This window comes from Hippocampus zosterae, chromosome 14 (genome assembly GCF_025434085.1).
Source record: "Hippocampus zosterae strain Florida chromosome 14, ASM2543408v3, whole genome shotgun sequence".
Classification (NCBI taxonomy): Eukaryota; Metazoa; Chordata; class Actinopteri; order Syngnathiformes; family Syngnathidae; genus Hippocampus; species Hippocampus zosterae.
In genome coordinates, this window is record NC_067464.1 from 9,804,656 (window position 1) to 9,817,036 (window position 12,381).

A 12,381-nucleotide genomic window follows, 5' to 3' on the forward strand; every position below is an offset into this window, starting at 1 on the left:
TCCACATCATGGCTTTTAATTCTGTGTGTGTGCGTGCTTGTGTGTGGGGGGTGAGGGGGGTTATTGTGGTCCCGGGCAGAAGCAGATAAACACGGAGGCTGGTGGCGGCCCCCAAATGTGGTCATTTGTTTTTCAGAGAAAACGCAGGGCATAGATGTGTTGAGCAGGCCGGGTCAATACTGTAATCTATCGCCTCTTAATCACGCAGTGGCAGGTGGCATGGCAACAGCGAACTTTGTAAAAGCAATCATGTTAATCATTCGTGGAGCTGGAGAGCCTAATATGCTGTCAGAATGGGCCGCCTGCAGGCACAAGAGGCGGAGGGAGGGAAAGGGTGGCTTTCACGGCGGGTGTAGCCTTGACACTTTATGGCTGCCGAGCATCCAGGGAAATAGACACAAACATCTTTCTCTTTTTCGATGAGCCCTTTTTTGATTCTTTCGAATTTCTCACAGATCAACTTTATGTTCAATGAGTGGTTCGGCGCCCGTTTGGCTATTTGAGCCCACCCCGCTGCTGTTGCAGCGGAAGCCTTTGATTTTGCCTATGACTGCACTGCTACACTTTCTGCGTGCGTGCGTGCTTCTGTGCACGCACTCTGGCAGGCCTGCGCTGCCCGTGCTTCTCCCTTCCCGGGTGACTATGTGTTTGCGTAACTTTTTAAGCTTTGCGTGCACGTGCTCCCTCATCACCTTGTTCCTCCTAAACGCCATGTGTGTGTCATGTCCTCAACCTCTGCAACGGGACCTCGTCCCAGCGCTAATCCTCGGCTCACCAGCACAAGTATGACAGGATGCAAGGGGTAACCACCTGCCTTTGTGCATCCCAGACCTTTGCACCGATTTACTGTCGTCGCCCACGGTAAAGCCCACTCAAGCACCCTGACACCTGCTTGAAAGAGGACCTTCCTGTGTGCATTTAAATTGAAGCGGTGCTTTCCAGTGAGTTCCTCTCGATGCACTTGTGCTCATCTGAAATTTATGAACGAAAAATTCTTTCGAAAAAGTATTTCATCATGAGAAACAAAAACAAGTATTGAAAACATTTTAACAATTACATAAAGGACATGAAGATGTGTCATTGTGTGCTGATACAAGTGGTAATAGTTGGGCCTTGGAGCGTGTGGTCTTCACGCTTCTGACTTTTTAGTTTGTTTATCCATCCATCCATTCATTTTCTGATCCGCTTTATCCTCACAAGGGTCATAGGGCGTGCTGGAGCCTATCCCAGCTGTCTTGGGAGTAGGCGGGGATAACCTGAACCGGTTGCCAGCCAATCGCAGGGCACACAGAAACGAACAACCATTCACGCTCACACTCACACCAAGGGGACAATTTTGAGTGTTCAATCAGCCTGCCATGTACGTTTTTGGGATGTGACAGGAAACCGGAGTACCCGTAGAAAACCCACGCAGGCACGTGGAGAACATGCAAACTCCACACAGGAAGGCCGGAGCCGCAATCGAACCCTGCGCTTGTGCACTCTGAGGCCAACATGCCAACCAGTCGACTACCCTGTTGCTCCTTAGTTTGTTTAGCGTGAGTTAAATGATCAACAGTAAAAAGAATAAGCTTACAATTTTCCAAAAGCTTATTAAATTCTATTGCTGGTCTGGATCAAGGTACAGAGGCTCCCTCTTTCACCACCCCCCACTTTCTGTACGTCACTGTTGCGCTAAGCTTGTCCTGAATTCCTCAGCGAAGAACGCATGAATCGTAACGCTGATCTTAAAGTTGATTATTTTTCCTTGGTGGAGGCTTGCCCTGTCTCCTGGTTGCTGTTTATTAGCTAACAGAAAAAAAAAAATAGTCAACCACTAACCCACAAAATCTCATAGTGGGGAAGAAAACAAATTCTGTTGTGATGATTCGGATCTATATATTATAAATATAATGAAGAATTTTTGTTTGGCGTGTTCATTTGAATTGTAAATTTAGCATTTGAATGAATTTCTCTGTGAATTACGCATTATTCTCATGACAGGAGTTCCGATATAATGCAGCGGTTCAATACTTTTGTATATGCAGTTCGCTGCCACACCAAACGGCAGAGTTCGACGCTCAAAATGTATTTGTTCCCTGACCTTCCAGGATTTTCCACCTTGTCTCTGGGAGACCAGATGAGTCTGCTGCAGAGCGCCTGGATGGAGATCCTCATCCTGAGCATCGTGTTCCGCTCTCTGCCCTACGAAGACGAGCTGGTATACGCCGAGGACTATATCATGGACGAGGAGCACTCGCGGCTGACGGGCCTGCTCGACCTCTACGTGTCCATCCTGCAGCTGGTCCGCAAATGCAAGAAGCTCAAAGTGGAGAAGGAGGAGTTTGTCACACTCAAGGCCATCGCTCTCGCCAACTCAGGTGAGACGTGCACACATTGTTCATTAGGATTTCATTTTTATGACTCCATGTCCGTTTTGTACTATTTTGGATCAGATTTTTAAAAAGTACAACCTGGGGGGAAAAAAGGGAATTTACTCAAATGTATTGTGTCAAGTGGCTGCACGCAATAAAATCATTTGGATTTTATATCCATTTTTTAAAGATTTATAGATTATAGCTTTATAATTGCTGTAAATAATGTTTCCGTTTTGTCACTTGTTTGTTGATTTGACATTTTGTGCCACCATTTTTGTTCAATTACACACGCTTGCGCCCGCGCGCGCGCACACACACACACACACACACACACACACACACACACACACACATTTTTTTTTAAATAGTGTACATTTATTCTATTATTTTCACATTTTAAAAATGACACTATCAAGGTTTGAATTAATTTTGGAATCCCAACATTTTTGTATTTGACTTTTTTATTACACCATACGATATTCAAAAAAACTTGCCCTTCAATGTATTTTCCATCAACAAGTGTTTGCTTGATTTGAAACTTTTCCTACTTGGCCAATGAATATGCTGACCAAACGATGAAACTTAGATATTGGCCAACAGTTTCCTAGATGACATTTCTCACTTTTGCAGGACTTGTAGCGTGTAACCTTTAGTTTAGAGCGTGAGCCGCGCAGATGGGGAGAAGATAAGGGCAACGCAACGAGAAAGAGGCACGGAATGGAGAGAGCTTTTTTTTAATTGAACACCTTGTGAGTTGTGGTATTTCTCCTCCGCTATTTCCATAACAGTAGCCGCAGGCCACAGCAGCCGCTGGAGATAAATTTAGCATTTCATTAGGAGCACAGTGGCTGTCAATAAAATGTGTTAAGTCGAATGGAATGAGTATCAGGCCGTGATAGAGCTCGTTTGTTCCAATGCAAAGACGGCACGCTGCTATCGACAGGATCCTTTTGAGGAAGCAGGACCTGTCCCCACCCTCAGCCGCACCCCCTCTCTGATCAATGCACGCCGGGTCACCAGACCACTCCCCCTTTTGTTTTGTCCAGGTTGAAAAATGAAAATGCTGATGCAAGCTATTTGCTTTGAGACAGCAGAGCGTCGGTCATGCGGTGGGCTCGGTGGGGAGGAGGAGGTGTAGGAGGAGGGAGTCCGCCAGGTTACAACAAGGTCTCTGGGAAATCATTCTCCAGGGACCCCCCCCCCCCCAAACCCCGTTTGACAGCTGTGAAAATTCATGGCCATTGATTTTGTAATTAGCAGTTTATCAATCACATCGATGTGGGCTTTCTGATAGATTGCAAGGAAATTGTTTCTTCAAAGTGTTTTTTTTTTTTGGACCGTCCCTCCTCCAAACGTTACACGCTGCTCGCTCCTTCTTCTCTTGTTGGTATCTTTGACATCAACCTGCATTTTTTTTTAATTGTTTGTTATTCTTCCAAGGATGTCCCGGTTACATTGTGACCCCTCAATAATTAAATGATATCATAAAAGAGTTTCCAAACACTTCACCAATAGGCAAAACTAAATAGTTGTGCTATTAAACAGAGCAGAATATACTTGGTAATTTACAGAAATGGAAGTTGGATAATTCCTGTACTTGTTACTTCACACATTGCCGTATAGTCTCATTAAATGAGGGTGTAAATGTGTGTGCGACTTTAGTTGAATGCGGGTGGCGGGGTGGGGGTGGACCTCTTATTAGTAAAAATACTCAGTAGGGTTCTGTTTTCTATTTCAGTGGAAATCTAACAAAAGATAATTATGTTCTTGTCTCCTCTCCCTCTCCCTTGCCTTTTCCAAACGACCTACTTCATTTCACCACTGTGGGCTTGAAAGCCGTCAGAGTGAAAAATGTCTCAAGGTTTTGGGAATACGCTTGTTCCAGTCAATGAATACGGGTCCTGCTTCCAAAATCCGTTTTACCTTTGAGCGTCCCAAGCGGCCAAAACCGCAAGTCGCCAAGGTGAGACACGTGAGGCGGCCAATGACTCGCCGCCTCTGGGGTGTCAGACAACGGTTAGCCCAGTGAGAGACGTGCCGCCGCCGAGACTCTCTGAGAGCGCGGGGCTGATAGCAACGGAGCAAAAGGCGACAATGAGAGGGAAGCGCGTAACATGATGCCGTAGACATGTACTTGAACTGCACAGGTGGTCAACTCCGATTTGACCCAAATTAAGTCCAATAAAAACTGAGTCCAAGTTAGCGTGAGTACAGTGAACCCCTGTTTATTGCTGGGGATACCTTCCAGACCCACCAACAATAGGTGAAAAGCCGCAATTTAGGCAGACCGTATAAAAGAAAGATGTGGTTTTTTTTAATGCTTTTACCCATTGCATATGCTTCAACCCAGGGGTCTCACACTCGGTTTAATGAACAGTTTGAGCATTAACGGTTCTTCGGAATATGAACAAGGTATGTGATATGGTACTTTGCATCCTCCTCAGCATAACCAGTTGAGTAAAGGCGTCTGTTTTCTTGAGCACTGTAACTTTCTCTGTGCATTCAAGACATGCTGGTTTGGCCCAGTGCTCAACAGAGACATTCCCTCTCCTCTTATTCTGGAAATGGTCTGTTCTCGTCGTCAACCTTTCTCTCCACGGCAGGTTTTGGAAAAGGTTGTGCCTGAAACACACACGCGCAAAACTTCTATGGCAAAAAAAAAAAATGTGGGGCCTGCTTACATGAACGTTTTCATGCACCCTGTAGCCTGATAACATGATAAACTGTCCTCTGTAGTAACCGCTGTCCCCGAAAGGGTTAAAATTTGAAGTCAAGTAGAAGGCCACAAAACATCAGCATGCGGGCCACAAATGGCCCCGGGCCGCAGGTTTGAGTCCACTTCTTGAAATACATTGCCATTTATTTAATACACACCGTTAACATATTAAAACACACTTTTTAAGTATTACGTTCTCACACTCTCACTTAACACAATCCTCGAGTGATGATGCGAAGTGTGTTTCCTTCTAGCTGTTTGTTTGTCACGACCAGTTGACTACTTTGAATTTGGGCTTGACTTATGTGGAGGAACATTGTAGAGTAATCTTGAAAAGAGTACGCAAGTACACATTAAAATCTGCATTTTTGAATTATGTACAAGAAATACGTTTTTTCCCTTGTTACATAAAAAGTAAGTAGGCAGGAAAATTAATTGTGTCACATTCATCACAGACTTGCTTATGGCGCCCAATTCTCTAATGGAGCCCCCATTTTATCTCCTAATAATTGTCTGTCTTTCCCAAACGGGGTTTTTTAATGTGCGCTATCAGCCAACGATTCATGCCATTGTTACTGCGGGATAACATTGATTTTCAGTGTGGGCGGTCAAAGGCCGTTTTAATAAGCTGCGCAGCACTGCAAAGAGGAGAAGGAAATAAATAAAACAAAGCACACGTAGTTGTTGTTTTTTTATGATCCATTCTTTGTCCTGTCTGTGGTTGAAATATACTGATAACGTGTTCCCTACCTCACCTCGCTGCTCTGATAGCACTTCATATCAATCACGAGGTTTAATTTTCAAAAATCCACCTCCCTCCCGTTGATATCGGCGTGTTCAAGTGAACAGCGACATTTCTTACTCTTCTTCAATCTTGTTCCCTCTGAATAGACTCCATGCACATAGAGGATATGGAGGCGGTCCAGAAGCTGCAGGACGCTCTGCACGAGGCCCTGCAGGACTACGAGAGCAGCCAGCACCCGGAGGACCCGCGGCGGGCGGGAAAACTGCTCATGACCCTGCCCTTGCTGCGGCAGACGGCCACCAAGGCCGTGCAGCACTTTTATAGCATCAAGGTGCAGGGCAAGGTGCCCATGCACAAACTGTTCCTGGAGATGCTGGAGGCCAAGGTCTGATTCTTGGAGCTGCTTTAGTGCTGTACCGTGAGACTTTTTGGAAGCAAGATTTAGAGGGTGCTCGCAAGGGGGGAGGGGAGGCGGGGGTAGTGGAGGGGAGACCTCAGCTAGGCGAGGCAGCACTCGGACTGACCTCACTCCTTCTGCAACACTCGGACGCCATGTTAAAAAAAAACAAAACAAAGAAAAAACAGAAACAAACTTGGGTATTAATATAAATATAAGAATGATGAAGATTCATGTAAAATATATATACAAAGTACTGTGTACAGTAACGAGTTCTTTTGTTAATTGTTGATGGTCATGCTCCCAGGTCTCCCTCAGCATCTTCAGAATAAGTCGATGCCAGTAACAAGAAAAGTCTTTCGTTCATTGAATTTATTCTCAAGACGACAGAGGTGTGAACAACGCCAACACTTTCAACAGTGTGTTTCTGTCTGGGACGTGTATATGTTTATTACTGGAAGACTGGGTGTACAGTTTAAAGTCTGTTGATATTGATGGCCATTTTCTCTCGTCCGTCCCGTCCCCCAAACCTCCTGTACGCAGGGAGGGGAGGGAAAAAAAAAAAGAGCTGCTTAAATGTGAACTGTTAACTGCTCAAACGTCCTCGGACATACAGTACGGTACCTCTCGAGAGCAGTGTGATCTGATCCGTCTCACAGTGGAAGGCTTGTTTAACCAAACTTGCAATAGGCAGTTACACTAGTCGGTAGTCTTCTTCTGTAGTTCAGCAATAAATGACGGTGTGGGAATGTCAGGCTCAACCTTCATCTTTCATGCGCGACGTTTAATGCTGCTGTTGCCACAAGGCCGTGCCTGCTTGCTCGCTCAGTTCCATCGCACGTATACACACACACACACAAACACACACACACAATGTTTCTCTTCTCTCTTGTACCGTACCTCGCGTAAGCCATCGAGCCCCAAACGTGTCCTTTTTAAGCCTGTGGAAATGGGCCGAGCCAAGCGGAGGTTATAGGTGAAAGCCGATCATCACTATCAAAGGCTTTCTACGGAGTGGCGCGAGTCCAGGAGATTCCATGTTCAAACAATCAGAGGCCCATATGTCAAAGCGCTCTATTTTGGAACCCTTTAAGCCGGCGGCGGAGTCATCCCATACGCTAGGAGCAAGGTGGCCAGCATCTGCTCTCACCATCTTAGACACCTTCTGTCTTTAAATAGCTGTGTCGGCATTTATATAGCCTGGAGCAGACCAAGGTAAATGGCAGGTGCACAGGCGCTTCACAACGGGTTTATATTTAACCCTGCGGGAGGTTGTTGTCTGTGTGGCGGCGGGCACGTGGACCACATTTTGACCATCATGTTGACATGCTGGGCAGTGGCGGGGCCAGAAAGTTTTCAGTGGGATGGCCAGGGTGAGACCATGACTAACATAGGGGTGGCAGTAAGTTGATACGTGCACACCCACCAGAATGTCACACTCTGCTTGCACCTTCCACAACTTACATGTTGCCAGGTCAACCTTGCCACGCAGCGAATATGGCTGAAAAGTCATTGTTTTAGCATACACTAGACAGTCATGTCATAAAAATACACACACGCCAAACTTGCCCCACACACTTATAAATACGAGAATGAAGAGAGCCAACTTAAAAATCACCGTTCAGCTCAGATTGAATTACTAAGCGATTCCTTTTTTCTTTGCCACTTGTTACTTTTTCTCATGTACCAATTTGCCATCCAGCAGCTCATTTGAGTACTCAATTATCGCGACGGTCGACACCATTTTGCATCTTGAATCGTGCAAAAACTGCCCACCAATGGATGGCTCGTTCATTCAAGTCATATCTAAGAAGTACAATGTACTTAGTAAGTACTTGGAAAAAATCCTAACAACAAAGTCTTAATTCTTCACATGCACAAAGACAGAATTGATCTCCGAATCGCTTATCCTGATAAACTTAACTGAGTAGAAATTGCTCAAGAATTTGCAAACAGAAATAATGTATGACCTGGCAACCTATAAACTGTGATATGTACCGCCATCCGTTTAAACGAACGGTCCATCCAACCACGTGCGAAATGTGATTTCAACCACAGTCAGTCCAGGCAGCTCTGCTCTCACTGTTCTGCTCCTCCAGAAACTTGTGTGCTGAAGTGAAATGTCTGGAACTACTGTTCTCGACCACAGAACCGCGTGGTACACATGGCCAAAGAGCGCCACCTGTGGCCACCGCGTACATTCACCGCCGACAGTGGCCGGTGCTGAACGAAACCATCGCCCGCAGCAACTTGCTATGCGAGCGGGATGGCCGAGCTATGCAAGAAACAAAATGTCAGCACGCGCCAGAGGGTAACGGCGAGCCAACAATGTGTCACGACAAGGTGTGATCCCTGCTGGGAGAAAGATCTTAGGCTCCCTTTAACTCCATGTCCATTACATCGTCTGAGAGCTCCACTCCTGTTCGGTCCAGCTCACTTGTGAGACGTTCACGTTTATATTACTGAAAGCTTTTATGTGGTGTGAGAAATGGCGGTGCCGTCACGAAAATATGATCCTTTGATCAAAGTAGTTGAGACCATCATCGTCGTGTTCACGGTAGGAATGGCCAGCACCTGCCTAGGTTTGGCAACGCCCCGGGGTCGATCCTATGAAGGCAAAGCGCTCTCTCTTTGCAAATAAACCTCCCAGTTCTATTGTGATCTCACACTGGGTTCTATTTTCATCGATGGCGGAAATGCTCGCGTATCCTGTTTTTTGTCAATATGGCCGACAGAAGCTGGTTGTTCTAGCGTAGAGAAGATATGCCCGGCGGAATGACAATTCGGTGGGACAAATTCAATCTGAAGTTCCGCCTTCCCAGACTACGTCTTAAATCACCCGCGGTTATCACCAGCTCATTCTGTAGATAATGAGGCGAACCGCTTATGTTGTCACAGCGGCCAAGAGCAATGACAATTTTGCCTCCATGCAAGATGTGTGTGCACAACAGTGAAAGGGAATGACAGGAGGTGCTTTGATGGAGTGTTCATGCCCGCGACGGCGCAAATCACCTTTTTTTTTTTACACCAACTTGCACGCAAATGCAAAAATACCAACACCCGGTCTAACCAGCATCCATCCATGCATAAGTACGCCCCTCGCCGAGTTTGTGCTTATCATGAAAATAGAGCCCCGTAAGTCCACTTGCTCTTGTGCAATACAAAAGGGACCACTTCTGATTGAAACCGTGTTCCCGGCATGCTTTTACGTCTGGGAATTCCTACTCCTGATAAAGTCACATCCAGAGACCCCTTCAAATCAATGACATGTAACCTGTATATCCGATTAAGAACTATATTTACTTTGCTCCAGTCACAAGAAACCTTTGCGCTTGTTGAAATGAAACTGCATTATACAGGAAATCTTTTTCAGGAAGAAAAAAAATGAAAAACTTTTGTAGCAAATGACAAATAAAAGGTTCGTTTCTTCTTTTTTTCCCCCTGGCCACCTTGTAACGCGGCACTGTTTCACGTCGAAATGTCTTACAGTAAAAACTAAGTGTGTAAATAGATCAGCCTTCATTCAGTGCAGTAGGTTGCCGACGTACCATTGAGAATAAAGTATGCAGCGCCGCGCTGACTACTACCTCATGATCACATTGTCAATATTTCTCTGATTCAGCACCCTTTGATCATCTTGACATGTCTGTGACCTAACCTGAGCCATTCATGTTTTTTATCCTCCCTCTGCGCTCCTGCCAAATATACTGTATTTGGAACTGTAATTACTGACCGCTCCATTCATTGTTCACTGATCTGTTTGTAAAGGTAACGCATGCTTCACATTGATCACATGACTTTGTCATCACTGGGTGAGACCCCCACCCAGCACTTACCCTCCCCCACCCGTGATGGGGTATGTTTTTTTTCCCCCTTTTTTGAACGGTGCGTAATGATTCTCAGTGACGGACTGCAGACAGGGGCAGGCGACTGACTCCCTGTTCCCTGTTACTGAGTATTTACGGTGTGAAATATATCCATTGCAATGGTGTACAATTGTTAGATCTGGTCATTCATTCGCCAGTATGTGTCCATTCTGATTTTCAATAAGGCAAGGGATCAATGAATTAAATATTCCCTGAAGTGTCATTTGCTTGTATTCTAACTTGATGTCTTTAGACAATGCACTGAGTACACATCGCACAAAGAAACGTGACAGCAGTTGTCTCAAAAACTCAAAAGGACTCGGAAGGAAAAGTAATTTGTCTTTATTCAGTAAGCAGGTGTGGATTAGAAATATTATCTTATCTTAAAAAGCTGACGTTTGCATTTTTAACAAGTAAATGTCAAAATACATATTCACATGGATATAACAGAGAACAGAAGCCATAGTTTCTTTCTTTGTCCTTTTTTAGGAACACACACACAGAAGAAGTCTTCATCCTAACGTCGGTGTTGATCAATAAGAACAGTGCATCATTTTTTCTATTTTCAGGACTCATACTTTCTACTTTGATGAACTGTGCCACACTTCTTGCTTTGATTGACAGTTACCAACCACTTGAGTGGAGTAGCGTACTGTGCATTAGTTCAATGCAAGCGAGAGAATACCTTTACAAATACAACAATAAGGCCATCTTCAAGAGCAACTTCCTGTTCCGTGTCTCTTCCATATATGAGTACACAAACTTACATTCCAATATTTGTTTCACGAAACATTTTCTATTGATATTGCTCAGGTGCCTATCGCGATACATATTGATATTGAGTTATTGCCCAGCCTTGTTACTGTCAACATTGACGAGCAAAACATTCGTTCAATGCAAGAGAGCATCTCCTGTGAGAATCCATCCATCCATTTTCCAATGCGCTTATCCTCTCAAGGGTCAGGCGGGCATACGGGAAGATCATCCCAGGCGTCTTTGTGCAGTCGGTGGGGTACACCCCGAACGGGTTGCCAGCCAATCACAGGGCACACAGACAAACAACCATTGGGGCTTACAATCACACCTCGTGACAATTTGTAGTGCCCAATCAACCTGCCATGTATGTTTTTGGAACGTGGGAGGAAACCAGAATACCCTGAGAAAACCCACATAGGCACTGAGAGGACATGCAAACTCCACACAGGAAGGCCGAAGCCGGAATGGGAGCCTTGCACCTCTGCACCGTGAGACCGACGTGCTCACCCCTTGGCCATGCTAACCAGTTGACTGCCGTGCTGCCCTCATGTGAGAACGCTTTATTTTGTTTACCTTTTTTAAATTATTTGGTTATTTCACTCGACCAACATTCTGAACAGCGCAATGGCACAGTTGTTGCCGATGTATTGCATTTTTGTGTGTGTCGTATTGATGGTTTCTATCATTTGTGACGTACTGTGTATAATGTACGTAGTGCATTTCAGGTGTTTTCACCATGATCCAACGGCCGAATGCTCATCCTGTGTAGCCATTCTTCTTTGGTGTGTTAATCGAGCAAAGAAGGAGAACAAAAAGGAGCCAAGAGCACATCCCTGCAGATCAGACACGGGTGGCAGTAAGTGGCACGAGGCGCTTTTATTGCCTCCACAATGACCATCAGCCAGTGCAGCAAAGGCATCGCAAATGCATCCGTCACAGGAAACAGGCACACAGACATGTTAGCCGTGATGATGGCGGGGAGGGGAATGGAGGGGCTGTATTATTCCAGCGAGCTGATATTCCAGGGAGTTCAAGTATTCCCTTCTCTATATAATTATATGAGCCAATTTCCCTTTTTGAAATAATGTCTTGCGAGCCTATTAATTGCAATAATCCTCAACATGGACGCATCAGGGTTAGTTTAAGGAGGAGGGCAAAGACAATGGAGGCCCCAAAAAGTGTTTTATTTTCTTTCTTGAATACATCATATTGATAGAGTGAGGTGAGGTGAAAGGCTGCGATTATAGGGAGACCATATCATGGAAATCACATTTTTTTTAAAAAAGCGCACACACTTTCATTCCTCAAATATTTTTTAAAAACTGTTTCCATTCTCGAGCTGTGGAAAAAAAAATGTTGACCATTACATAATTTTGAGCAAAAGCAAAGCAGACTTGGGCTCACACATTTCTCCACGAGAAAGGCGAAGCATGTTTGGATCAAGATAATGACAACGTTTGACACTCCCAATTGAAATTTAGTGTTAAAGTGACACATCAAACAAAAGAGAATGAAACAATCTATTTTTAAACATCAAAATGCTT

General features: G+C 44.9%; 1 protein-coding gene and 1 long non-coding RNA gene across 8 annotated transcripts in view; both read left to right on the forward strand.

Annotated features, from left to right (window-relative positions):
- Positions 1-9,809, forward strand: part of esrrb (estrogen-related receptor beta) — a 49,624-nt gene extending 39,815 nt beyond the window's left edge. For all 7 annotated transcript variants that reach the window (XM_052086378.1, XM_052086372.1, XM_052086373.1 and 4 more), the window contains 2 exons: positions 2,091-2,360; positions 5,965-9,809. In XM_052086378.1, the coding sequence (XP_051942338.1) occupies positions 2,091-2,360; positions 5,965-6,209 (515 nt within the window). In that variant the 3' untranslated portion in view covers positions 6,210-9,809. The remainder of the gene's footprint in view (positions 1-2,090; positions 2,361-5,964) is intronic.
- The window catches only part of LOC127614931 (uncharacterized), a 276,974-nt gene that overhangs the window by 81,308 nt on the left and 183,285 nt on the right, over positions 1-12,381 (forward strand). The window lies entirely within an intron of this gene.